The sequence below is a fragment of the Paroedura picta genome, chromosome 10 (genome assembly GCF_049243985.1).
Source record: "Paroedura picta isolate Pp20150507F chromosome 10, Ppicta_v3.0, whole genome shotgun sequence".
Classification (NCBI taxonomy): Eukaryota; Metazoa; Chordata; class Lepidosauria; order Squamata; family Gekkonidae; genus Paroedura; species Paroedura picta.
Genome location: NC_135378.1, coordinates 36,623,077 through 36,651,010, shown reverse-complemented (window position 1 = coordinate 36,651,010; position 27,934 = coordinate 36,623,077). Strand labels below are relative to the sequence as shown.

General features: G+C 45.5%; 2 protein-coding genes across 6 annotated transcripts; one reads left to right on the top strand and one right to left on the bottom strand.

Moving 5' to 3' along the window:
* Nucleotides 1-56: 56 nt before the first annotated feature.
* On the bottom strand, nt 57-17,971 carry LRP2BP (LRP2 binding protein). 4 transcript variants are annotated; one of them, XM_077302241.1, is made up of 9 exons: nt 17,790-17,971; nt 14,454-14,592; nt 12,021-12,133; nt 11,273-11,386; nt 10,428-10,570; nt 9,680-9,785; nt 8,027-8,250; nt 4,459-4,624; nt 57-1,991 (listed from the first exon to the last, which is right to left on the bottom strand). In XM_077302241.1, exons 2-9 carry the CDS (start codon nt 14,566-14,568, stop codon nt 1,926-1,928), a joined length of 1,047 nt encoding a protein of 348 aa, XP_077158356.1. In that variant the 5' UTR covers nt 14,569-14,592; nt 17,790-17,971; the 3' UTR covers nt 57-1,925. The 4 variants fall into 4 exon arrangements, with proteins under 4 accessions (XP_077158356.1, XP_077158354.1, XP_077158355.1 ...); XM_077302239.1 differs by lacking the exon at nt 17,790-17,971 and adding an exon at nt 16,579-16,735; XM_077302240.1 differs by lacking the exon at nt 17,790-17,971 and adding an exon at nt 16,588-16,726.
* A 2,961-nt stretch (nt 17,972-20,932) lies between these two features.
* Nucleotides 20,933-26,664, top strand: ANKRD37 (ankyrin repeat domain 37). Of its 2 annotated transcripts, none has more exons than XM_077302238.1 (5): nt 20,933-21,074; nt 23,215-23,358; nt 25,120-25,211; nt 25,739-25,968; nt 26,322-26,664. In XM_077302238.1, exons 1-5 carry the CDS (start codon nt 21,048-21,050, stop codon nt 26,354-26,356), a joined length of 528 nt encoding a protein of 175 aa, XP_077158353.1. In that variant the 5' UTR covers nt 20,933-21,047; the 3' UTR covers nt 26,357-26,664. The 2 variants fall into 2 exon arrangements, with proteins under 2 accessions (XP_077158353.1, XP_077158352.1); XM_077302237.1 differs by lacking the exon at nt 20,933-21,074 and adding an exon at nt 22,607-22,991 and having other exon boundaries at nt 26,322-26,640.
* The last annotated feature ends 1,270 nt before the right edge of the window (nt 26,665-27,934 follow it).

Below are 27,934 nucleotides of genomic sequence, written 5' to 3'. Positions count from 1 at the left end.
GGGGAGATGATCTCTGCCGTCAAAGCTCCTTGAAGGAATGGCAACATAAAATGCAGTGGAGTAGAATAGATTTGAAGTTTATTGTTGTTATGTTATAGCCATAGGCCATAACATCACCTCATAAACACCAACATATAACAGTGTGCCACAACAAAAGGGTTAAAACATTGTAACGTAACAGGATAAAACTTAGTTTAAAACAAAGGTGGAAAAAATAAATGCAACATGAAATTACAATTTGGCTAAAATTCTTCTAGAATGAACGGAGACTAATTTCTTCCTTATGTTTATTGATACAATAGCAAAAAGGGTAATAAAAAGGATAGCATCAGCCAGTAAAAAAGTTAATACATTTCAAATTTGAGCCGGAAATTTACAAGAAATTGATGCAGCAGTTTGTCTCAGATGGACCCAGAGAAGGAGCAATGTAGAACGTAGTGTACAATATCTTCCACCTGATTAAGATTAAGGGCAAAGGTGCTGTTCCACGGGATTTTTAAAACATCTGCCCTGTAAATACTCAGACGGAGTAGTTTGAAAACGTGCACTAGTAAATTCCTTTCTTAGTGCAACCTGAGAAAGGTCAGCTATCTAGCAAGAGGAGCGTTTGTTGTTCTTAATCCAAGGATGACACAGAGTACATAGGCAGAGGTTTCATGTGAAAAAGGGCTTTACAACTACTTGGTCATATAACTGTTAAGATAAGAATTAAGTTTGCAAATGTTTCCCTTTGTTTCTCTTTATTCTGACTTCTTTGCTACCTGCTCAAGGCAACTTGCAGAGTGAAACATAACAAAAGCCTAATGCCAAATAGCAACACCATTGGAACATCATAAAATTTTGTACATCTTAAACGTTTCTTGGGCTAGACACAGAATATAAAAATGAGGTGTTAAGATCAGCAGTTTAAAAGACCAGGCAAAAAATGTCTAGGTAGAAAACCTCAAAGAGAGCACAATAGGTGCCAGGTGAGCCTCAAGGTAGGGAAGAGTGTTGAAGGGACCAATGCTGAAAAGGACCTACCCTCTGGTTGCCATTAATAGCAGCAGTTTAGCATTGACTGGGGCCATAGCAGTCAACAAGTGTGGTTTAGCAGACATATCCTGCTGTTCTTATCTATACAACTTGCCTTTGAGAGAAGTCAGATATATCTTTTAAGTTATAGGAAGGCTCAGTTAATTCATTAGCACGTTTGTAATCAACATGTTGCCTATGAGCACCATGGTGTCTGCGAACACCTTTTCTAGTACTCCACAACAGTTTTTAAAAAATGGGCATGGCCAAGTAGGGCTTTTTTGCCCAGCAAAGGTTCTGAGTGGTCACTGGAAATTTTATTGGGTGTGCATATGTTTTCAAAAGTTGATTTGGTAGTAGCTGCCACCACAAAGCAAGGCTCTTCACAGTGTGCCTGAAGCTAAGCTGGGGCAGCCATTTTGTGTCTGGCCCCGCCTCCTGTGGCAGACATGTTGTGCTTGTACCACCTGCTGTGTCATAGTGCCAAAGATGACCACAGGCACAAAAAAAGGGTGGGGACTACTGCACTCACATATTCTTTCAGAACATCCAATTACATGTTTGCAGTGTTTGAAAAACAAATTCTGAGATACAAGTTCAAAGTTTTTAACATTTTGATCTAGCATCTTAATTTTGCAGTTAATGCTGATTATATTAACTACTAGAAACCCAGTAAAGGAAAGCAAAATTTGAAATGTCAATGGATACATGATACTTAGCTTGCATGTAACACCCCCCCCCGCCGCCCTCAATTTACTTCCAAAGAGAAATTTGAGTAACAAGTTTATCAAAACATTGTGGCTAAAGAAATAAATTTGTGTACAATACGCATGATTTATAGAAAATTGTAACAGTCAGAGGTTACAAAACAAAATGGCTGGAACTTGCTTAGACTGATCAAAAGTGATTCACTAGATTCTCCCATGATTCGCTGTCAGCTCAAGATCAGCAGCAACAGCAGGATCCAGATTGCATGCCTTTAAGACAAATGAATGATAGGAGCCGTCATTAAAAAATAAACCTTTTGTATAAGGCACTGAAGGCATTGCTTTTGACTTCATATCTTAAAACAACTTGTTAACCATACAGCCCTGTGCAGACTGACTCCTGTATAAGCTATTGAAATCCATGACCTTAAACTGGAGGGTTGTGCCTGTAAATCACTTAGCCAGAAATACATCCCCTCAATCACTGATCTGCACTTTCTTTTTTATTGTGGGGGGAATCACTTTCGAGGGGTAAAGTTATAGCAACAAGACAGCTATATGTTAGTAAGTGTTTGAACTGCTGGAACAAGACAACCAACACTCACTGAGAGCTGGCTTATAGATCAGCAGAAGTGGAGCATCGCGGGTCTGAAAACTACCCCATGTCATACACTCCGTGCACAAAGACAGCTAGTATTCCAGGAAGGCCTGGTTGAATTCTTAAAAGTGCTAATTTGCGATCTTCAGTCCAGGAAAAATGATGGCTTCTTATTCGGTGATTGTGTACAAGGCCTCTAAGTTAACAAGTAGATTTTATTTAGAAGGAAGATGAAGTTGCGAATCCATTGCTTCTTAGCATGTAATAAAACTTATGGGAAGGAGTGGAATTTGAACATGGATTAATGTCAGTGGTTATTGCTATTGCAACAATGATGTTTATCATTGAAGAAATATCTGCAGAATCAAAAGAAGTCCTGTATCTGCTGTTCCCACGGCACAAGGAACTTCACCAAGGCCGATTCCATACAGACAGAAAAGGCCATGGTGGCATTAATATGGCTAATCCTTGTGTCCATATGATGAAGCTTCCAGGCCTCTGCCCTCCTGGGCCTAGTGCAGATCAGGCCCCAGAAGCCCCGCACTAAGGGAGTGTGGATTCTTCCGTGTTCCCTTTCGGCACTGCGGGGACCAACGAAGCCTGTCCCTATGGAGGCTTGCAGAGGGCCAAAAATGCCCTGGTCAGCTTTGTGGCACTGTGGGGAGGACCAGGGCTGTGTTTTTTATTTTGCACAAAAAGAAAACCGCCCCTCATCCCCACCCCGGCGGAACCTTCCTTCTGTTTGTGTTTACCAGGGGACACAGTAAGCTGTGGAGCATGCAGCCCTGCAGCAACACACTGGCAGCACGGTGGAGTGGTACCACTGGTGTGGAATTGTCCCAAGTGACTGAAGGTAAGCCATGCATATCCAAGAATATTTTTCTTAAACAAGGAGTACATTATAAAAGACATCCTGTTAAACACAGGTTCTGCATGAAATGCTAAAGGGTTATTGTTACAGTTGTGCATAATCTCACTCCCTGAGACTCCTTGGTTGGCTCTGGCTTACGCAGCAGCCATTTTGTGATTGCACCAGAAGATGCTTCCAGGCTCAAAAAAAGTGGGGATGCTTGTATTAATCTATCTGAGCGCTAAGCTGTGCTATGTGAGTTCCCTAATCTTGCCCTAAAGGTGAATGCAATATCATTAACGGTAAAAACAAACAAACAACCTAATGGCTCCAGAGAAGAGGTAGGCAAACTGTGGCCCTTCGGATGTCCATGGACTACAATTCCCATGAGCCCCTGCCAGAAAATGTAGGGCCACAGTTTGCCTACCCCTGCTCCAGGGAATCACAAGAATAGAAACGACATATCTAACAGTTGAACTACATGTTACACGGGAGATCTGTAATCTTTCAATGTTAAGATCCCAGTTTGGATCAGGACTTGAGCTGGTGGAAGTAGTTACCAATTTCCATCAAAGAGATCCCCCCAGTAGTAGATCCCCCCAGTAGATAGATTACTGCTATTTAAAAAACAGGTACTTCCACTGTACCCATTGAGTCTCTCCACTGAGGCTATAAGAGTTGCTATGTATGTATGTGTGTATGTATGTATGATGTGGCACGGGTAATGCAGCCAAGAAATGTGAGGGTTGTCTAGCAGCCAGGCAAGGGGCATTCCAAAGCAGTTTGCCATTTCCTGCCTCTGCATCATGAGCCCTACTCTTCATTGGAGGAACTGCCACCCAAATCGTTGGAGGTCTCCCATGCACATACTAGCCAGGGTCAGCCCTGCTTAGCTTCTGAGGTCTGATGGGATCAGACTTGCATGGGCTATCCAGGGCTTATTCTGCACACAATAGATAATGCACTTTCAATACACGATAGAAGTAGATTTTCCTGTTTCGCACAGGAAAACCCAGTTGCCAAAGCACATTGAAAGTGCATTATCCTATGTGTGCAGAATGGCCCCAGGTTTGGTCAGTTGCTCTTTTAAGATAGTTATTGGATATCTGACTACAGCTCAGGCAGTTCTCAGGCAGTACAGTACCAGTCTACTGTACATACATAACACTTGCTATTTTTTTCCTTTTTTTGCAACAAGTGTTATTGGACCATAACACCAGAGTAACCGGCTAGTTCTCCAGATTAAGATAATTCAGCTCAGATAAGAAATAGGGTGTGGTAAAATTTACCTTAGAATAGTACTTTTTAGCTGCTGCTTCATCTGGTTTTATTCCAAGGCCAAGATGAAGGCACCTGGCCAAATAGAAGGCAGCCATGGCAAGCCCCTTGGCAATGTAAAAAGGCAGGCAGTCGGTGGCCTTGGCTAGTTGTTCAATGTCGTCATTCTCTATAACCCTATTAAAGGATTCACAAAGTGAAAAAGAAAGAATTTTTTAGCACCTGTACATTCAATGGGGATATTTGTGATCAATTCTAAAAGAGATATCTGTATGAAGACCCAATGGTCACAATAATCAGGCAATTGTGATGCTGCATTTCATACATCAAGTGGCTCTTAAAAATAGAAGAGTTGGGTTTTATACCCCACTTTTCATTGCCCAAAGGAGTCTCAAAGCAGCTTACAAACACCTTTGCTTTCCTCTCTGTACAACAGACACCATGTGAGGTAGGTGGGGCTGAGAGAGCTCTGACAGAACTGTTCTGTGAAAACAACTCTATCAGGGCTGTGACAAGCCCAAGGTCACCCAGGTGGCTGCATTTGGAGGAGTGGCGAATGAAATCCAGCTCGCCAGATTAGAAGTCCACATTCCTAACCACTACACCAAGGTGCCATAGTCAGTGGCAGTCAATGAAACATGAGTGAGTGGTGTGTCTTTGTTTCTGCCTCCTGTATAGGAAGTGGGCAGTTCCTCTCTGAAGATCACTGGGGTGACTGGTGCAAATGTAGACTTTGGACACCTGAGGTTGTCAAACCATCTCTGGCCATGGCTAGTGGTATGAGCCCCCTTGTTGAGCTTTGGGGTCGCTCTGTTCCCTTCTCCTAGAACAGTGGTCCCCAACCTTTTTATCACCGGAGACTGGTCAATGCTTGACAATTTTACTGAGGCCTGGGGGGGGGGGGGAGAGTGGGTAGTCTTTTGCCAAGGGACGTTGCCGCTGCCGCCTGAGCCCCTGCTCCACTTGCTTTCCCACTGGCACCCCTGTCTTCCCGCCACCCGCTGGGGGGTGCTGCCGCAGCAGCTACGCAATGCCACACCGAGGGGGAGCCCCAGCCATGGCGGCCGCTGGAGAGCACCAAAGGTGAGCCGGCGGCAGAGTGGCAGGGCAACCCCAGAGGCAGCAGCCAGGGAGGAGGAACCACAGCCCGGTACCAACTGATCCACAGACCGGGGGTTGGAGACCACTGTCCTAGAAGACAGCAGGGGGAGCCCTTGCAGAGACAGAGCTCTTGGGCCCAAGACTGCAGTTCTGTGGAGCACTTCTAAGGTATTTAAAATTCTTAACTGAGATTGATGTCATTGTCCCATGGGAAAGGAGGACAGAAGGAAGATAATTGTTTCAGTATTGCTAATCTCTGTGGTTACTGATACCCTAAGAGGGATTTGTGATAGGCAGATCAACGATGGGCTTTCCCATTGACCAGGGGTAGTCAAACTGTGGCCCTCCTGATGTCCATGGACTACAATTCCCAGGAGCCCCTGCCAGCATTCGCTGGCAGGGGCTCATGGGAGTTGTAGTCCATGGACATCTGAAGGGCCACAGTTTGACTACCCCGCCATAGAGTGATCACAAGAACCCTTTAGTCATGGCCTCCAGGCATGTTCATTCTTTGTCCATGGGCCAGACCAAAGGGCAAAGGCTCATGAACCAATGAAGCTGCCTTATACTGAATCAGACTCTTGGTCCATCAAAGTCAGTACAGTCTATTCAACCTGGCTGTCCAGGGTCTCAGGCCGAGGCCTTTCACAGCTCCTCCTGCCAGATTTTTTATCTGGAAATACCGGGGACTGAACTTTTGCATGCAGAGCAGACTCCTTACTACTGAGCTACAGCCCCTCTTACCATCATCGCCCCCACACCACAAATCGCAGCTTTCCCTTTTTAATTTCCATTTACATGAGGATTATAAAAAGAGGACAACAAGCAGCTCAAACGCTCTTGCTAATGGCATGGGTCGAGGGGAAGTTAAAGAGCCCTGCTATCTCTGAAATGCATGAGGATGGCAAAAGTCATGCTGCAGAGCAGGTGGTGGCACCTCAGAGGCATGCAGGAGTGTCAGTCTGTGGGCACAGTGTAAGTCCCATCTAAAAAGGGGATGAAAGGGAAGGTGGGATATATGGTGTGTAAAAAAGAGCCTTTTTTCTGCGGCTACTCAGTAATACTTGATTGCCAGACACAGGGCACACAAAACAAAATAGTTCACATAACGAACTCATACAGTGCCTGGCCTCTATCTGTAAATGTCACTGGCTTGGATGATTTTAAAAGGTGATTTTAAAGTGCTGGGACTGTCCATAGCAATTACATTATTTCAATTGCTATGGACAGTCCCAGCACTAGGTGAATGTTCTACAAAGCCTGAACAGCAAAACATATAGGGACTTTAGTTAAGAAATCAGTCATCCATCACCTGGCACTTTCTCCCATTTTGTTTTGTTGATACGTTGCCCATTTTTTGCATTTATCCTTGGATTTAAAAGGAGACTAGACCAGTTCATGGAGGATGGGTGTAGGGAGTGCAGCCTCCGGATATCAAAATGAAACTTCCACATTCAGAGGCAGCATGCTGCAGACTGTCTCTGCTAGGGGGCCTACTGTGGAACAGAGCAGTTGCTGTCAAGCTCTTCTTGCAAGATCCCTGGAAACATCTGGTTGGCTGCCCTTTGAAAGGAGTTTCTAGGATAGAGAAGCCCTTGGTCTGATCCAGCAGGACTCTGGTTTTGAACACTGCTGGCCTTTCAAGCGCTTAGCTCAAAGACTAGAAACTGTCAAATCAAAAGTCAGCAGTTGGAAGGACGTGTGGCTAGGGGGTCCCCTGGTCTACAGCATCTCACAAGAGTCTATTACAGCATCACTACATTTTTTCTTGAGTGCTATTGTTATTTATCATAGGGTGTGTGTCATGTAGCCAGGACAGCAGAAGATTGGCTGGCAGGCAAGCAAGAGACCTTCAGATGTGGTTTACCACTGCCTGCCTCCACTTCATTGCCCCTAGTGTCCTTGGAGGAACTCCGCCCAAATCCTTGGAGGTCTCCCACCCAAATACTAACTAGGGTCAGCCCTGCTTAGCTTCTGAGACCTGATGGGATTGGGCTTGCCAGGGTTTTTTGGGTTAAGGCTGCTTGAGCATTAAGGGCATGTAATTGGCAGCTGAACTGCTCTGTTCCTTTTGGGCCTTTCAAAAGGGACATCTGATGTAAGACCAGCCTCAGACTATCATTTCCTTTCTAGAAGAATAAAAGACAGACCAAACCCTTATTCAGCCGCCATTTCCCCTTGTTGGGAGTCAACAGACACGGTCTTTTTAAAGTGAAATCCACTGCAATCTGTTTGGTAGCTAGTTAAGGCACAAAGTTTAATACTGTTTTGTGAAATTGTGTTCCCCTGCCCTTGAGCTGGGGAGTCAAAGAGAATGGATAACAGCCATCATGAACAGGAGGTTCTGTGTTGAACTTTGCTACCCTCATTTTTAAGATGAAAGGTACCCTACTGGTGTCTCCATATGCTCTACTGACTGCCTTTGATAAATGTAAAAACATTTGCCCCTACTCAAGTTACTAAATGAAAATAAATCACCTCTTGGCAAACTCAGCAGCTTTTGTAAAAAATTTTCTTCTGTAATAATACTCTACAAGATGACCTTTTGCGTAGACATTTCCACGATCTGATGCTTGATTCAGACACTCCAAAGCAGCCTTCAAATTTTTACGTACACCATGTCCGTAAAGATACATAAGCCCAAGGATGCCCTGAGATTCCAGGCTTCCATTGCCACATGCTTCTGAATGCCAAAAGAACGCCTGTCAGAAAGAAGAAGGAGGGTTTATGCAAGTCATTTAGAACAATTCTTGCTACATACACCTTCGGTGTGGTCTGATGGCTGGACAGCTGTTCATGAATGATGCTCAGGAAGAACCATCGGGAATGAAACAATTTCTGTGCAGCTGAATGTGATGTCCATCATCTGAAACAAAGCTAAGCCAGTTGACTGAATGGGCTGGTGTGTACAAACACAAATATCTGTGCATACACACACGTGTATACACATGCAATCCTCTACTGCACCACAGACTGTTAGTTTTAGGGTATTGTTCTTTGCTATTATTTTCTGTTCCCAGCCTTACACTTTCTTCACTAGTCATAAATGTCGAACTGTTCCGAGATGTAATGCCTCTTCAATTGGTTGCCCTTTTAGCTCAGGACTGATTGCAAATTATCCCAGAATGATGAGTTTCCCAATGACTGACAAGGTGTCCTGCTAGAGTTTGCTGTGTCGAGACGTACTGACAAGCTGGCAGTTAGTGCTACGGATTCAAAACTGAAAATGGAGTGGGGAGGGCAATGCATCTCTTTCCATTGGCCTTATATTCTTCAAAGCCCCAGGGCCCAATTGATCTGAAAACCATTCATCTTTTTGAGGGTGTGTTCTTTGAAGCTCTCTCCTTCCTGCTCCTGGAAAGTTAAGCCAAACTGACTGCCTTTAAGAGTATGGAGGAATTGTGAGGCCCCTGGAACCACAGGGCCTGTAGCATGAGCTACTGGGATAAACAGCTTCTGGGTGAGAGAACTGACTCATCTTGGCCCATTATGCACGGAGTGGAAGGTCCGCATTCAGGGTGGAATGGCAGTGGCTAAAATCACCAATTATGCACGCTGCAGGTGGCAACCGGGCGCAGAGTCAACGTATGCTGCTGAAAAAGCCGCGTTAGCGAGATGTGGAAGAAAGTGGAGCTTCCCAGGACCAGGATGCAACCAGAAGCGGTTCCGGAGTAGCCGCGTGCATAATCGGATATTCTGGGTTTTGCTGCTGTTGCATTCCGTTGCGTGCATAAGCGGTTTGCTTCGCTTCTTCATCCTCCGCATTCTCCATGCCACCGTTTCAGCAGCCGTGCATAATAGGCCCTTGAAACACACAACATGCATGAGAACTCTTTAAAAACCTTCACAAGAACCCTCATATTCAGTGCAATCCGAAACAAAATTATACTCTCCTAAATCCACTGAAGCCGATGCACTTAGAAGGATGATATTCTTGGGATACGAAGGAGGCACTGTTCAAATTACATTGGTCTTGCACTGCTTCTGTCTTTGTGCTTTGTGTATTCTTTTCCTTTTGAATTGGCACAGATACTTGTCACCTGTAGCCTCTTTCCACTGGAGTATGATATGCACTGCAATTTAATCCAGGATTTATAATGAAAGAAAAGGGGAGAGGGGGAACAGCACTACCTTTTTCAGATCCTTGGGATGTGTTGCTGAATACAGCATTCCAAGGGCGCTCTGAGCCTTTACACTCGCTTTTGGGTTTCCGTGGTCTGCCGCAATCAGCCATAATCTGGAAAGGGAAGGGGACATTAAGTGATGTTTCTGGGACTTTGCCCTCTCATGGCAGCTTCCCAGGTGCTTTGGCATGAAACCAGGAGTGTGCAGATTAAGACAAAGGACCTACCTGGGGAAAGAGTGCCCCTCCAATCCCACCCTCGTGCTGACATAAGGAGTTGGACCCAGTGGTATGCAAGTGGGGAAAATGTTCCACTTGCATAAGCAATCTCGCAACAGCTGCAGCAGCACAGAGAGCTCTAATACAAATCTGAACAAAATAACCATGTGCACCTGGAACAATGGAATGGACAACACAATTTGGTGCTTAAATTCTATCAAATGAAATGGATATTGTGCTATGTCTCGGGCAAGCAGAATGCACGTTGGGGCTACAATCACTTCCACTTGGTGCAAGCAGACAGTAAGGAGTAATTTGAGCTCAAGGACGACTGTTGCACGTACAGAAATCTTCCCGAGGAGCCAATTAACTGTCCCCTGGAAACAACATTCCATGGGCTGTACTTATGCCTGCCAGCACCAGGGCTGTGCAGAGAGAGCAAGAGCCTAAAATCCAGCAAGGTCTGCAATGTATGTTGGTCGCAGGGATCCTATGTGCATTGGACACACAGCCAACTAGCTTTAGAACAGAGGGTACCTTTCAGCCTCATTTTCCAAAATCGCAGTCCCGCAGCCTTCCCAGTAAGCTCTGCCAAGGTTGTACGCTGCAGCAAACTTTAAATGTCTTGCCTTGGGAGACTCGGCGCTGATAATCTTCTTCATGTATTCCACTCCTTTCTTCTGTGGGCAAGAGAAGCAAAGGCAGATGCATACTCAAGACTTGATATTTCTAGGCAAAACAATCTGAGGTCTTTCTGTCCAGGAAAAGGGGAGGGGGGAAGAGTGGAACCTTTGACCAGAAACCTCATGCCATTCAGGGGGACTTTTCTGCCTGTGGTAATTTTGCTTCCTTATTCCCATCTTCACTGAATGCACAATCGTTAGGGCTCATCCAAACTTTTCCAGCCAAGGAAGGTTTCTGGGAACAATGTTTTGGCTACACTTGTTTTCAGAGCTACAAATGCACCCATCAGGGGTGTCCATCTCCTCCTGGCCAACCCCCCTCCTCAAAACTGCCTGCCAAGGCAATCAAGAGAGGCTGATGTTCCCTAGTATTTTCCTCTTCCTTCAATTTCAGAGTGTTTGAAAGCAACTGCCCTGAGCACAGGCAGGATACATGTGTTTATCTCTAAGATTTTTTAGTCCACTTTCTGCATCTAGCAAAGTAGGCTGTTTGCTATTAAAGTTCAATCCAGAGCTACAGGACTATCTGCCATGTGTGGATGTTGTGTCACCAGGACAGTGTCATGCCCATCTTATGTAATCCTTTATAAGCTTAGAAGATTTGCTTGGCAACTATACCGTTTACACTTAAACATGCATGATGAAAATAAGAAAAGTTATTGCTTAAACAGCTACAACAAAAATAAAGATGCAACTTACAGGATCTGGCGGAGTCCCCAATCCATCGTAATACATCACACCTAACTGATACATGGACTGAAAATCTATGTCTTTGCTTTGTTCAAACTGAAGCAATGCATCTTCATACCAACCCTGCACGAGACACAATCAGCAACAGAACACGTTGCACAAAGCAACCCAGCAAATGTAGCTACTGAACTTTCAGGATCAAACTAGGCAATTCTGAAATAAAACATATATATCATCCGCTGAACTAAAACCTGGGGGAGGGCAGGGGAATATTTTCACAAAACTTCTGTAGACAGCTACTGTAAGTGCCCAAACATTATCACAAGACAATCATAAAAAGAGTGGCATCTAAGCTGACAAGAAGGTCGGAAGGATTTTTTAAGATAACAAACACGGAGATGGGCACTGATTGGGACAAAGGAGGGAGCCCCTGTTTCCCCACTACTCCTATTAGCCCTGGCAGAGAGAAATGCAAGTGTTATTATGGCTGTCCCTGCCAGGCTGTCCCTGCCAGGGCTAAAGCATTTCTTTTGAGAAAATAGCATTGGGGGAGGGGGGTGTAACTAACTTCCCATCACCCTGAATAAATCAGGCCTCCCCAGTTGCTTTTTATCTTGAAAATAAACAAAGTTGATCTAACCAGGCACCTCTCATCTCTCTTCTCATGATCTCCAGAATTACTTCTCCCTGCCCTGAACATATTAACATTTTCCGATGTAATTTCAAAAAAAGTTTTTTAAAAAAAACCAACTCCAACCTCTTCAAAATACAGCTGCCCTTTCAAAAAGTATGCCAGAGGTTCTCCAGCGTTAATCTTCTTGTCCACAAGCTCTTCAGCCCTTGAGACCAGAAAGGCATGACTGTAGCTCTCTGTTTAAAAGGAAGGGGGGGGGGGATTAGTACCTAGTCTCACAATTTTACAATAGTCAAAGATATATGATCATTATCTATAGCGGGCGTTCTCACAGCTCTAGGAGCGTTTCCCAAATGGATGGGAGTTAATTAATTTTATATATTTTAAATTGGTTAAACATTTATCACAATATGACCATACATGATCATGCTGACCTCCTCAAATGGTTAATGATGGGCATAGAGGGAGAGGGGACTTGGGTGGGCATCTACACAGCTATGCTTCCCAACCATATTCTGCACCATAGCACCACTTCCGGGGTTTCTTGAAGCCTGAAGAACATTTCAGAGGTTTCTCAATGGTAAAAAAGTTAGGAAAGGATAATCTATAGCTTCACATTTGTTACAAGATGAACCCTGTCTCCAGGCCCTCTTGTCCTGGTACTTTCTACAGGTTTCTTGCTAAGTGCAACTTGGCAGGTGCCAACAGGCAACAGGGTCAGCTGGCAAAGACCCTATGTAGGAGTCTCCAATCACTAATTACCTTGCTCCCTCTCCCAGAGTGCAAAACCCTTCCACCACTTGCATCTGTCCCATCTGGGGTGTTGGTAGCTGTCCTGGTCCAGCTTGGCGTGGACAGCTAGCTTGGTGTTAGTGGTTAGGAGTGCAGACTTCTAATCTGGGGAGCTGGGTTTGATTCCCTGTCCCCTCACATGCAGCCAGCTGGGTGATCTTAGGCTCGCCACAGCACTGATAAAGCTGTTCTGACCGAGCAATAACACCAGGGCTCCTTTTGGTAGAGAAAAGCGGCATAAAAGAATCGATTCTTCTTCTTCTGGTGACAGCTGCTTGTGTTCACTTCATCCAGGTTTCCAGCAACCAGCCTCAAGCAATGGCTCCTACCTTCTTCACACAGGCTTGGGGCCACCCCTTGCTTAGTTCCCAAGAAGGGGGAGCAATGAGGCAAGGCAGTCATTCTAAGTCTCCACCTGGGACTTTTGCCCAGAGACCCGGACTGTCCATACAAGTTGTTGCTTTTTTCAAATTATCATGCTGCCAAAGGAAGTAGCCCCTTTTGTGCTGAATGAACATGATCAGATCCAATAGCTTGGAAGGAGGCCAGAACTGAGTCTCGCTATCCTTGCGGATCACTTCGCTCAGCACTGACCCAGTGGACTGCACCCTCTTAGAGTAAGTAGATGAACCAAATCCAGCCCTGCATCCCTGTGTACTGGGTGAAGGACTGGCTTTTTAAAAAAACCTTCATGCTATTGTATGTTGGGAAACCATTCTTGCAATAGGAGCCATACACAGTGGATTGCCTGTGTTGGCTCATTGTATTTAAGTGTTTAACCTGATTTAAAAAAATGGAGAGCAAATCTGAGAACATTTACAATGAAGGAAAAGAATTCTAGATACCATGAGGTTCTTTTCCTGCCTCTGCTGGCTGATGGGGCACAGTAGCCATTGTTACTGTTGTAAAGAAACTGCATTTCACCAGTGGAAATCAGAAGGAGAGCTGGTATTTTTGGTACCAAAGGAGAGAGTTCTGAGAGAACTGTGACTGGCCCAAGGCCACCCAGCTGGCTGCTTGTGGAGGTGGATGTGATGTTCCTGCACGATGGTTACTTTGTGAACTGTCTCAAGCAGGTCTTTGGAGAACTGGTACACATGCAATGGAAGCAGACTCTCTTCCTTAAACCTGGAACCCACCCACCCCCTTCACACATATACCAGGAGCGTGGAAATGTCAAGGGACACAGCAGCAGGCAGGCAGGGGGGCTGAATTTGGTCACTTTCACCACTCACATCTAGTGCTTTTCTCTCAGCTGGGCTCTGGGACTGGAAGGGAGCCTAAAAGAAATGATCCAGGTGAACAGTTGTGGAGGGGAAGGGCCTGGGGCGGGGAGAGGGTGTCATCAGTGCCTCCTCACCACGTATTTCTTCAGCTCCTGAAAGTGCCCCCTTCCTTTTACAATCCAGTGAGGCACACACCTTTAATTTGGACCTCAGTTCCCTAAACTGAGGGATTACCTGGGGTGCTTGTTAAAGTCAGCCTGCGTAAGTTGAAAGCTAAGAAAAGAAAGTGTTTCCCCAAGAACGGGTTCTTCACACAGGAATCTGATTTATTGATTTAAAAAAAATCAAATTCTCCCTTTTATGTAGTATTCTCCGCAGATATTGTGCTGGGCTGTTAGAAGGAATGGGAGGCTGGCATGTATGTTTCCCTGCTCCCACTGCTCAGGGAACGCCAGGTCTGGCCTCTTCTGCAAATGTTCGATTTGAGGGACATGAAGGGAAGAACTGGGAAATTCTGGGTGTCGTGTTGTGCACTTACCCGGGCAGGCTACCCACTTGAGTGCTTCTGATTCCACACTGTGGATCTTTGAAATGGTTCGGAGGACGGTCTCAGAGCGGCTTCCCTGAGGCAGAGGCTCACTAGTCAGCTTCATCTCTTCCTTTCAAGCTCTCCTTCTCTGTCAGAAACGAATAAAGGTAGGAGTAACATGCCCAAATGAAAGCGAGTTGAAGGGCCACACAGAAATGCTTCCTTGGTCTCTTCCACTGCCTCCTTCAAACCAAAAATGTCTCTTTTCTGGCTCCCTTCTTCAGAAGGACATCCTATGTGGATTGCTCACATTGACCCCACTTCCCTCTGAAGGTCAGCACAGCCCCAGACACTCAAAACTTTTGAGAGTCTCTTGTTATGAGGGTCACTCTGCACTCGGTCCCGTTCTGGCAGGTTTGCTAACGCTGAGTGGTTTAGTTGGAGCGATAAGTAGGTGGTGCTTTTCAGTGTGAGGGAGGCTTGAAGCCTCTGCATACTTCTTGAAAAACATCAGTGTGCCTTTCGAATGCAGGTGGCCCCTCACATTTCAGGGCCCTTGAGGACTACTGTGAACAAAAAGGACTAGATGTTGTATCCCCCCCCCCCCCGAGATGTCATTATTCCTCCCCGCCCCCTGGAGCTGAGTGTTTTGCTCTGGTGCTATTAATACAATAGCACAGCAATTGTCAAACTGGTTTAGGCAAAGGAAAGCGGGTTCAGTCCTCCTCACCCCATTGGTATGCTCAAGTTTCCTCACCCCACGATGCTGGCAGTTAGCCTTCAGACAAGAGACATCCTCCTGGCCCCAAGCAACACAACTGCCGTGCTTCCCAGTGGGGCTTTCCCTCAGCATGGGGCCATTTTTCTCAAAGGAGGCAGGGGCCAATGGCGGCATATACTTCACCTAGGCCTCAGGCTCAGGCGGGGGTGGGGGGACACCTCAGACTTAAGCACTCATTGATTTTTGGGGCATTCAATAAGTTTTACCACTTGCATTTATGCATACGTGTCAGCATTTACAGCTCAAGGCAGTTTACCATAAAAGTTTGTGGCTCATAGTACACTGGAACACAACAACTGTTTAGACTTATAACACTTTGAATATAACAATGCAGGAATACATCAACAGTGTTTGGCTGGTATTGGCTAAGAAAAGAAGCGTTCTGCTTTCCCAGAGGGAAAACCTCACGTATCAATGGCAAGTTTAACAGTTAAGGCACTTTGACATAAGTCACTCTAGTCAGGCTGGGCTTAGGGGTGTGCATTCAGCTAAGCCATCTGGAATTCTCATTTATAAAACAAGTGTCCAAAAAGTGGGGTCTCCTTGGAGAAGATGCTCCATTAGCGTCTTCATCGAAACAGTGACCTCTGTAAGCTGAGCACAATGATACCGCTTCAGCAGGATAGAATATATGCCAAAGTGCTGCAAAGCATAAATATTTCCTTATTTTGTCATTTAGATTTTTATTCCACCCTCTCTGTGCAGACTCAGGCAGACTTAAATATATTAACTCAGTGCAATGTGGGCTGCTCCATTAGCCCTCCAGAAAGGGAATAGGGATGTCCCGCCTAGTCCAAAGGGAAGTTACAGGACAAATGAAGGCAGATTTGTTACTTGTGTAACCAAAACAAACAGGGGTCAACTCCACTTTAACACGCAGAGACTTTGCTCATTGTAAAGAACACAACACCCTTCTGACCATGCAGAGAGTGCATTTAAAAAAAATCACTTCCACCAGTTTACAGGATTTTTAAAAGGAGGGGTTTACAATACATCCCAGAACGTCTTAATTAGTTCTTTCTCACTTTTTCTTACATATTAAAACTATTATTTTTCCACCTCGTACCATTGTTAATAGGTTTCCATTGATTCAATTAGTATCATTTTGCATTATTTCTTTTATGAATCTTTGTGAGGGGGGAGTTAAACCCCCTCACACTCCCCCCCTTGTGCAGGGCCGAAGAGATTCTGCACCCCAGCGAGCGGGGCTCAGACTTCCCAAGTCGGCTTGAGCCCCCACCCCACCCCACCCCCGCCCCATTTAGCCATTAATCCGGTAATTGCTCGGGTGGGTAAAGGGGCGGATGTGCCCGCCCGATGACGTTCCCGAGGCAGGGAGCGCGCGTGACTCACGGAATCCACCTTCGCTTTCCATCGCAAACTGCTTCGCCTTCCTGACTTCCAAAACAGCTCGAGCTGCCAGACTCCAACTTCGGGGCGTCGTCGCGTCGCTTAGCAACAGCGCCTAGCGGCTCCTAGAACGCCCACGCAATGCCCCGCCCCCTCTCTCGTCCTCCAATCCCGCGAGTGGTCAGAAAGAAGCGCCAGCCTATTGGCGGAAGGGCACTGAGCGGAATTGTGAGATCAGCAAGAGGCGGAGGGAATCCCGAGGTGTCGTAAACTGTACGGGGCGGCGTGGGGCAGCGCCGCCTAGTGGTCGCAGTCAGACTAAGCGGCGAGTTCAAGAGCTCGCTCTTGCAGGGGTTGGCCTTGGTTAATCACTCTTCTCCAAGGGAGCTTTCACTTGAGGAAACTTAGGCTGAAATAAACTTGGATGGTGTCCAAGGCACCGCTTGATTTGCGTTCTTCTTAGGGATGCCAGCTTCCAGGTGGGACCTGGGCATCTCCCAGAATTCAAACGCATCTCCAGACCACAGTTTCCCTGGAGAAAATGGGTGCTTTGGAGGGCATGCTCCAAAGGTCCCTGTTCTTCCCAGGCTCCATCCCTAAATCTCCAAGGGTTTCCCAACCAGGATCTGACGACCTTTTCCCCCATCCCGAGCAGGTGGGCAGGTGGGGGGGATGGGACTGTCAAATCTAATTCTACGGCTCAATTTTGTTGTGGGGATAAAAATAAGGCAGCAGATCCTGCCCTTTACCTAGATCAGGCTTTGTCAACCAGGATTTCGTGAAACCCTGGTGTTTCATAGAATCTTAGAATGGGAAGGGGCGTCCAGGGTCAAGTAGTCCAACTCCCTGCACAATGACAAAACTCACAAGTTGTTTCTTGACAGCCCTGGAAGGGTTTCCCGAATGGGTGGGAGTTAATTTATTTTTAAAATATGTTTTTAATATTTGTTAAAAATTTCTTGGGTGAGATGACCATATATGGTCATGTTGATCCACCCACCCCTCCCAAATGGCCATGATGGGCCTGAAGGCGGTTGGAAGGGGAGGAGCCCTGGGTGGACGTGTACACAGCTCTGCTTCCCAACAGTATTCTGCACCATCGTGCCACTTCTGGGGCTTCTTGAAGCCTGAAGGATGTTTCAGGGGTTCCTCAAGGTTGAAAAGGTTGAGAAAGGCTGACCTAGATAGAAAAACAGTTATCAGTCGTGGCTCACCCAGCTTTAGTGTTGCAGAAGCTCACTGGGAAGGGCGGATCAGACTGCTTCTCAGCCTCTGCTCAGGAGCCAAATGGAGCACCTGCAGTCATCATTCCAACCGGACCCACCTCCACAGGTTCAGAGGTGGACATGGGCACTGGGAGTCATTTAAGCTGTTCAGTAAGACTCCAGCATGGTACAGGCAGAACTGAGAACTGAAGCAAAGCTGCCCCCCCCCCAAACCCAACTTATATAGGTAAGCAAACAGTCAATCTTCCCAACAGTGCCCTCTCTTGGTCAGTTACAGTTTAAACTGACTGGATCTGGCAGATGGAATGTAGCTGCACATTGGTCAATTACATTGTAAGCTATGATCCTGTCTTGGCAGGTCTACAGACACAATACTCCCTCCCCACACAAACAGTAGCTCTTGTCTTTTTTTTCAAAGAATTAATACCAGGAGTAACAGGCAGGACCCTCTGACCATGTGCTGAGTGTTATCTTCCCACAAGCCTTCACCACATAGCAAAGTTTGAGCAAAAGCAGAATTCTCAGGCAAATTCTATTCTCCCTAGCTCTTCCTTCTTTTTAAATGCATGTTAATTTCAATTTAGTGTATTTTATTATATTCAATCAATATTTACGGTCATTCAGACCAAAATTATTTTTATTATATTTATATATTGCTTGTGGCTCAGGGCGGCTTACAATGAAAATTCATGGTACAATACAAGGAAACGTGATTGTGAACATATAATATTTCTAACTGTGGAACTTGTAACAGTAGAACATTTAACATTTAACCGTTACTATTAGAACATTCTAACTTACAACTCTGCAACTGTGTCACTGTTTACTGTACTGAGGTTTGGTTCTTTCATCTGCAGTGTGTAGCTGGTGGTGGAAGAGGCCTCAGGGCCTCCAGCTGGTTTCGACTGAAAGCTTGGTGGAAGAGGTCCATTTTTCAGGCCATGGGGAATTGCTTGAGCTATGGCAGGGTCCTGATTTCTTCTGGGCCAGAGATCACCAGCCTGTTGATGTTTGCAGAGGGTAGTGTTCTTTGGGGGTTGTAGGTAGAGAGGCAGTCCCTCAAGTACTCAGGGCCCGGACCACGTAGGGCCTTGAAGGTGATTCCTAGAACCTTACACCAGGTCCAGTATTCAACTGGTAACCAGTGCAGCTGTTGGAGTACAGCCGGCTGCAGGCCCTCCAAGGTGGCTACTGCATTCAGCACCAATTGTAGCTTCTGGATCAGGGATAAGGACAGGCTTGTGTAAAGCGAGTTGCAGAAATCCAGCCTGGAGATGACTGTCTCCTGGATCGCTGTGGCTTGGTGTTCTGGGGCCAGGTAGGGTGTTAGCAGCTTAGCTTGGTGCAAGTGGAAGGACGCTAGCTGTACTACTCTTGTCACCTGTTCCTCCATGCAGATGATTTCTCAGATGATCTCATTATCTTAAGAAAGGTCATTCCCTCGACAAGTAATAATGAGTTGAACTTTGACAGAGTATCAGTAGCTTTATTTTATTAGGAGTAATAGTTTTTAGTGTCATCAGACAAATCCAGACACAAATCCAGACAAATCTGTAGCGGAGTAGCAATACTGCTCATTCCCTATGCTGCAAGCTTGTACAAATGTTTTAAATGGAAAATGGAGTCATTCCTTCACTAAGAACCAGGCCCATGTACAGGATTCTTAAAGGGATAGTGATGTTATAATACCTTCCAGAACCTTTGTGAAAGTTATTAATTAGTTTTTCTTCACTTTCTCTTGGATTTTTAAATTCTTTTTCTATTATTCTTCATGAAAGTTATTAATTAGTTTTTCCCTTTCTCTTGATCTTTTTCTATTTTAATGGGTTTTCATAGATTCAGTGAGTAGCTTTTTGTATTATTTCTTTTATTTAATCTTTTCAGGAGTTAACTCCCCCCCCCAACCCCTCCCCCTACAGGGCCTTGGTAAGAACTAACACCAGTCATAGAAATTAAGCCTTATAAACAGCAGCAGCTATAATTGTGCCCAGGTGGCTGAGAAGCTTCCATAAACATGAAGCACATTGCTTTTTAAAAATATCTTTAAAGGCGCCATAGACCAGGATGTGTAGAAAGATGGGCCTATGGACTAGAAACATATATGATTGTATTTTCAAGAGTGGTTCAGAAGGAACTTTTGACTCTGAACAAAGAAACTAAGCTATGGCATATATTTGGTGGAGAGGGTGTTATATGATCCTTTGTACAAACTTTGGGCTTCTCACAGCCCTGATAGAGCCATTCTGACAATTTTTGCATGTTTTACCCTCATTTGTGGCTGGAAAAGGCAGAAGAGAGAGCAACACACCTTCTTAAACTTGTCACGCTTTGGCCTGTCAATGACTTTAGGCAACCAATCCCCTCCTCGCCTATGCACATATTCGCCTATGTGTTGCTCTGTGCTCATCACTATTTTTTAAATGAAAAAAATCCCATCCTCTGGAAGAGAGGAGAGGGAGGCGGGTGCAAGAGTGGGACATTGCAGAGCTGACTATTGAGCATTTCACTCTCCATGCGTTCCTTCTGCTGGTTGCCCGCCAGTGAATAGTGCTTTTTATGGTGGTGAATCCACGTTTTTTCAATGCCCAAAGCTACACTTTAAAATGGAGGCTGTAGTGAGCCAGCTGTTGCCCAGATTCTGGATGTAGGTGCCATCATGTGGAGGGGCCAGAATATGCCACCTACATTCGGCAAACATTATATTTATCATGTGCAAAAATGCCCTTCCAGTTCGCAACAGCATCAAATTTAGGGCAAATAACCTGTGTAGATATGTCCGGGGATTATATTGGGTCCATACAGTAGTATTTAGTATTGTCAACAGGGCTGATTCTGCACTTACTTTGTTTATTCCATTGTGAATCCTGCTGAATTCAGATTGATTTGTACTCGGGTCTTCCTCTATCCTATCTTAAAATATTTTAAATGAGAAGGAAAAAATAACCAAAAAACTGCTGGAGAATATACAACTCTGTTTTGAAAGCCAGGTGATAAATCAGTGGAAGCTTCAAATCCAAGAACAGCCATGGCAACTGGAGTAAACAGGATATGGGTTGCTAGGATATGAAGAAGGTGCCCTTTTGGAATAAACAGGAAAAGGGTTGCTAGGATACGAGGAACGTGACGTTGTACCTGGAACAAATGCTTCTGTAAATTACACACATTGTTTGGCTGAAGAAGTATCTTGATTAACATCCAGAATTGGATGGTCCATGTTAGCTGTGAACCTGGACATCCCTTGCTCTAATGTTGTCTGTGCCACAAACTTGTCAGGTAGCATTAAGCAAGCCACTTTCTTTCAAGTCACCTACCTTGTAAGAATGTTGTAGGGTTCCTAAGATGACCATAGTCATAGCTTCCTTCTCTATAGAATGGCTCTGGCTGATAGCCAGTTCTCAGGCCGTTGTACTGAGTACCAGTGAGTTTCTGGCTCCCATTATGTTGTTTGTAGCTTTTACATTTCTGATAGAGTTGGTTTCCACTATTGAAAGAATCACCCTCTCTCATGTACTTCCTCCGGTGCCTTAGCAAGAGAAAGCCTGCCAGATGCCTGTGTCTTCTGCAAATGCCAATCAGAAGGCTACCTCCTTGGGCTGCCAACTCTAGGTTTGGAGAAACCTGTAGACTTTGGGAGTGGAGCCTACAGAGGATGGGGTTTGGGGAGGGTCAGAACTTCATTGGGGTATAATGCCACACATTCTACCTTCTAAGTAGCCATTTTCTCCAGGAAAACAGATCTCTATTGCCTGGAGATAAGCTATCATTTTGGGGGTTCTCCAGGTCCCACCTGGAAGCTGGCATCCCTACTGCCTCCCCTGTAGCCTCACAAGTTTAAATGCTTTGCCAAGAGAACTTGGATTGCTAGTCTCCTCCTTTCCTGTATTCAAGGGACTGATTAGGAGTTTCCTTTTATGACCTGACTGCTTTACCGAAGCTAGCTGTTCCTATTTCTGCACTGTTATTTGACTTTAAGAACACAAAGACCAGTGGTCCATCCAGTCCAGCACCCTGCAGTACACAGCGGCCACCCAATTGACCTGGAATGTCAGTGACCAGAGCACATAGGCCAAGGTCTCCCCATGCTGCTTTCTAATATCCGTATTCAAAGGTTTAGTGCCCCGTGGCTGTTACTACATCCAATGGTAGTAAATTCCACTATTTATTTGTAAAGGAAAGAAGTAATGCCTTTTGACTACGCTGGATCCATCGCCCATCAGCTTAACGGGTGCCACCAAAAGGCTTTGAGTGGCAGCTTGGTGTGATGGTTAAGAGCGTCGGCCTCAAATCTGGAGAACTGCATTTGATTCCCCACTCCTCTTCCACATGCAGCCAGCTGGGCAACCTTGGGCCAGTCACAGTTCTCTCAAAGCTCTCGGCCCCTCCTACATCACAGGGTATCTATTGTGGGGAGAGGAAGGGAAGGCGATTGTAAGCCGCTTCAAGACTCCCTTGGGTAGTAAAAAGCGGGGCACAAACCCTTTAGCCTTTCTTCTTAGGAAAGTTGCTACAATAACTTCTAATAACTTATTGTGACATTTCTTATGATTTAAAGCTCACACTTTAAATAAATCTTTGTTGGTCTTAAAGGTGCTACTGGACTCTGATTTTATTGTGCTACTTCAGACCATTTGAATCTATCCTGTGTATATTTTATCCTTTCCTCTTGGATATTTGAATAATGTTCTGAGGCTTGTGCTTAGATGAACACGTCCCCAGACTGACTTCAGGAGGAGTGGTCTGTGCTATGTTGCTTGCTTCCTCCTTCCCTTCCTCTGTTGTGGCTGCTGTTGAAGAGGGACCAGACTGTGGGTGGCCGAGTGTGTGTGATACGTGTCTAGCTACACTGTGCTCCATGGCTGCGCCACCTGCCACAAGCTCTTCCTGCTTCCTCTCTTCTCATAAATAAGAGCATCCAGAGGAGGCTGTTTATAGACAGCCTTAGCAGGAGCCAATCAGCACAGGGCACGGCGGCTTGCACCGCATGTGCTCTTGTTTGCGTACGTGCAGAAGCCGGCTCCCAGCAGAGAGGGCGGGACTTCAGCTGGAGTCTCTCTTCTTCAGCTGGCACAGCTCAGCCTGCACAAGATGCAGCAGAGGTGAAGAGGCAGTGCTAAAAACTTCCACCTCGCCACAACTCCTGCCTGGGCGAAAGCAAGGAGAATGTGGCTACTTTTAGACGGCAGCTCAGAGGTAAGTCTTGGGGCTCTTTAACGTTAGAGTTCTGGAGGTTGAATTGGAGGGAGATGAAGTTCCCTCCCGACTGCTTAAGCTCTTGAGATGAATGAGAAAGAGCAAAATTGTTATCTTGGAGCAAATGGTCCAGTTTGGGGACCTTGCTTCCCTTTTCTCGTGGGTATGCTGAACCAACTTTTAAGTACAAGTGGTACATTTCAGTTGTTTCTCCACCTTCCAGTCTGAGAGCCTGCTGCAAGCAGGGACTGAAGTGAACATGCCTGCTGATGCCGTGGGACAGGACCCAGCCCACCTGGCTGCTCACGGAGGACATGCTTTCTTACTGCTTTGGCAACAGCAGACAGGAGCCAATTTGAACCAACAGGTATAAGCCATGCTTTCTGTTTCTTGAGCAGTCCCACTCTAGCAAGACTTTTATGTATTTGAGAGATCCCCATTACATACATTACTCCCGGTTACTGCCGGGGAATAGATCACCATCGTCTGGCACTGCAAACAAGACAGATGATGGCAAAGCTAGATCTGCTGTTGTAGGTTTTACAAGCGAAGGTGAACAGATAGAACTTTGGATTCTCATTAATTAGCTAGTTAATAAAGGATGAAGAGTACAGCACGTAACAGTGCTTTCTTATAGGAATTGGCTCTCTGATTTGCTGGTCATATGGAAAGCCAATAGGAGAGTCAATTCCTATTCCCCAATTATTCAGGTCATTAAGTAGTGGGTTTTCATGCAGACTAGAGGAAGGTCAAGAACAATTTCTTAAAACCTCGCTTCACAGTCTTTCCAGACAAGTTTTCTTCCTCTTTTAGATAATAATCTGGAATGCACGGGGTCTCTCTTGCTTAATTGTAAGAAGCAGCTAGTGTACTACTGAAATGTAAGTTCAGCACCCTTTAAATGGGTAGTAAAAAGTAGGTTACCAAAAAATCCAGCTCTTAGGGCCTTTTCGCACGGGGATCTTTGTTGCAAATTGTTTGCGGAATGAAAAATCGCCATTTAAAATAGTGGAATTCGTCGTTATGCATACCTGCCTTTGTAGTGGAATCAGTTGCGTTTTTTAGCGTTTCCCACAGGCTTCCGGTCTCGGCAGAAATCGCTAGAAAGGAAGCGCTATTGCCAAGCTCGTCCCGCCCCTGGCCGTCAAGCAGCCAATGGGCAGCCGTTAGCATGCTCCCAAACAGCCCCTTTCCCTTTAAGAAAGGTTTAAAAAAAAAAAAACCGACCCATAGCAACGAATCTAGGTAGATTCGTTGCTACGGAGAGACCCATCCAGCTGCCTAATGTGAGCTGTCGTTTGATTGTATGATCGTTTGCACGCTGCCTCGAGTGATAAAAAAAAATCCCCCCCCCCCTCACGGGCCCGATTTTCGGCTGAATTTATGTGTAAAAAATAAAGGGACTTTATTTCAGCAAACGGGCTTTTAAGTGGTTTGTGCTTAGTGACTAAAGGTGAAGGACTGAAGCCAGGGAAGCCTCTAAACAGAAAGAGGCTCGCCGGTGCGTTTATCCCCGCTCGCTCGGAGAAAAAAAAATGGCGATCGCTTCGCCGGAAGTTTGGAAGAGAGAGCCAGGGGGAGGGACTTTGAAGAACCAGCAACAATGGTAACGCACAGGTCTTTAGCGCTACTGTTGCAGATTGGTTGCAGGAGTGTATCGCTATCCGGAGGGTGAATCCACTTTTCTGGATTCCCCTGAAAGCGCCACAACGAAGCGCTTTTTGCGGGTCGGTTTCAGGATTGTTGCAGATTGTCTACGACGTCGTGGGTTATGGCAAATTAGTAGCGTTTCCAATTAGCAACCATTGTGCTATTTTGAAGCCGTGCGAAATGGCCCTTATTCTTCTTAAATAGCATTCAGAACAGATGCTGAAGTCACTGTTTTCTTAGATCTACATTGAAAATAGTACAACAAGAAAATCTACCAAAGATATAGGTGGGCCTGATCATCATGCCAAAACCTGTCTCTGCTTGTTAATTGCATTGGCTGGATCACAGTTCTGCCATTTAAGATTATGACAACATGAGTAACAGCCAGCTAGAGAGCAAACCATTTCATCCCCTAATGTTTTATTATCGGAGTATGACAAGTGTGACTGAGATTATAAAATGCCACCTCTTTATTTAGGATTGCCTTGGGGAAGCTCCAATTCACAAAGCTGCTAAAGTTGGGAGTTTGGAGTGTCTCGCCTTACTAGTCGCCAGTCACGCCACCATTGAGTAAGTACACCTTCTGCCATACTGACCTCTGGCAAATAACTTATCTAAGCAGCATCCTGCACTTGACACTCCAAAACTGTGAACGAAGCATGTTCCAATATGAATGTCAAAGCTGGTAAAGATATATGCTTATTGAACTGTAGGCTACTTTACAAAAGGACCACTCACAAACTTCCTGGTAGCTTTGATGAAAAGATGGAACTTTAGGCCTTGATTCAACTAAAATGAATGGCTGTTACACTTCCCACTGAAATCAATGGGGCTTGGAGGTACCTAATTTGCCTTGTGATTTTCAGCCTGGCCTCAGCATGACAAATTTGATCTCAGTGTTGCAACTTCATCCTTCTGAGCCCCCAGGGAGCTGGCTGCCAACCCTTGGTCCGGTGGCATTCAGTGCTGTTTGCTGAGTGTGCAGCGCACTGCTGTTTTTGTGCTTAAATACATGACTCCACCTGATACTTTGAAAAGAAAATATTAACATGAGAAATATCAGAAATGTATTGTACTGTCTTCCTCTTGTATCCTAGCTTGCGTAATAAGAAGGGACAAACTGCAGAAGATCTGGCCCTGGCGTTTGGATTTTGGGAATGTGCTCGGTACCTCATGACTGTGAAAGAGACTCAGAACAGGAAAGCCACCAAACAAGTTCGGGATCTCCAAAGTAACAGGGATGGCTTGCTGGGGGAGGCAACCAGAAGTCAAAAACGAGCGAGCGAAGGCAAAAGACCCATAAGCAAAAAGACCCCACGAGCAGACGGTATGCTCCTTAGCCAGCACTAAACAAAAGGTTTGCTTTAAAAAGGGATCTACTCCAAACGGCAGCTTCAACTTGCAAACAGTCGGTAGATCAACCTGTCCCTGTTTCAAAGTGTTCTCTCAGGTATAGACACTGACAACTGGGTTGGATTCCCTGCTCCTCCTCCACGTGAAGCCAGCTGGGTGTCCTTAGGCTAGTCAATGGTCAACCTCTCCTGTTAGTCTCTTGCCTTGAAAATCTTACGGAATCACCAAAAGTCAGCTGCCACTTGACCACACTTCACACCAACGCACACACACACACATCCATCCTGTGCACTGGAAGAAATAAACCTTTTATCTGCATTTAAACAGGTGCAGCGTTTCTGATGTCATGTGAAAGTGCATGAAGAGAAATATGAGCATTCTGAACACAACGTCCTGAATACAACGTCCTGAAAAAACACAACGTCCAGGGACAAATGGTGCTCAAAACCAATTATTTTGAACAATTCCTTCTGGGAAGGAGAGTGGTTTGCTTCTCGAAGAAGATAGTTTTTAAAACATTCCTGTATTTATGCACTAATAAACTTGCATAAACAGTGCCTGGTCTTTTCAGCCGTCATCTTTACACAACAGTGTGTCATATCTAGAACTGCGCTTGTCACTCATTCCACTAAGAAATGCCACACACACTTGCATAACACAGGCATGAGGAGGGCTGAGGGAATGGGGTGGTGTTTTTTAAAAAGAAGGCATTATTGAAACGACCATGCCTAGCCAAAGAGTCTACTTGACGTTAGCACAGCGCTGAGCCCAACAGTATTTCTAGCCAGTATTCAGGGTAGAGTAACATGTATCTTGAGGATCAGTATATATGCTGACCTGAAGTTGTGTGTCTACCCTCAAAAGGTCATGGGGCACTAGAAGTGTGGAACTCATTTGTTATGAGGCCAAAACTGACATAGATGTCACTTTATCAGGCTGGGCCATGAGTCCCATAAAATGCAATGCCAGGAACCAGAGGTCTAAAGTTTATAAAGGACATAGGCAAGCCCAATAAATACTATTTTTTACTCAAAATATAAACCAAAGCAATTGATTCCCAGAACTGAAAGCAATCGATTTACTCTCAAACCCACAAAATTCCCAATAAATGCTTTTGAATTATATGCAAGACTAGTTTTTCCCAAGGCTTACCATAAAAGGTGTGGGTATCTTACATTTTCATACAAATTAATTACTTTCTGTATATATAGCACTTTTAGGAGAAGAGTCATCATCCTTGCAAGTAAATGAGGTAGTTTTCCAGCATCCAGCCCAATATGCCCAGCCTCAGATGAGCACAGCTACATCTGATTTCTTGCTCTGCTTCCTCAAAGGGCGGAGGGGGTGGGGGGTCTGAACCTGGCTCTCCTAGATCCCCTGACCCTGTTCTCATCCCTCCTGCATTTCCCACATAAGCAGCAGAACTGAGGGGAAGGTCTCACGAAGAGGCTGTTTCTGAAACCTCTGCACGGTGCTTTTAGTCCTCCCACCACTCCTTTCCTTCGTGGGCTGAGAGCAGGTGCAGGGAGAAGGGTCGTTGCTATCCCACACCCTCCCACACACTCACTTGGCCTCCTGATTCCGTGGCTGTTCAGATGTGTAGTGATGACAGCTGAGCTCCTCCATTCCCTTCCGAGGCCAGGACCTCTTTGCCATTAGTGCAGCATGCGCAATACACTCCAGTTGCCTCCCAATCGACATGTCAGCCCTCCTTCTCTCCTCTCCTAGTGCTCTCCTTTCCTTGGTAGACTACATTTATTTCATTTTACTTGTATTTCTATAACTGCTCCTCCCAACACTGCCAGCTCCAGACAGTTCACAACATAATTATTAACAGTTCCATAAAACCAACTGCAGCTCCACATTCCTGTGCTCTCATCAGCCCCCTCACAGTTGCTATTTGGTGTGGCAGCGGCAGCACTGCCCCCTCGGCTCGGCCC

Coding starts and splice junctions, on each gene's coding strand:
- ANKRD37 (XM_077302237.1), top strand. CDS start 22,962: ATGTGGCTACTTTTAGACGGCAGCTCAGAG. Junction 23,359..25,119: donor GAGCCAATTTGAACCAACAG/GTATAAGCCATG, acceptor CTCTTTATTTAG/GATTGCCTTGGGGAAGCTCC. Junction 25,212..25,738: donor GCCAGTCACGCCACCATTGA/GTAAGTACACCT, acceptor CTTGTATCCTAG/CTTGCGTAATAAGAAGGGAC.
- LRP2BP (XM_077302241.1), bottom strand. CDS start 14,568: ATGAAGCTGACTAGTGAGCCTCTGCCTCAGGGAAGCCGCTCTGAGACC. Junction 9,786..10,427: donor TTGGAAAATGAGGCTGAAAG/GTACCCTCTGTT, acceptor TTCCCTTTCCAG/ATTATGGCTGATTGCGGCAG. Junction 4,625..8,026: donor GCTGCTGAGTTTGCCAAGAG/GTGATTTATTTT, acceptor ATCCTTTAATAG/GGTTATAGAGAATGACGACA.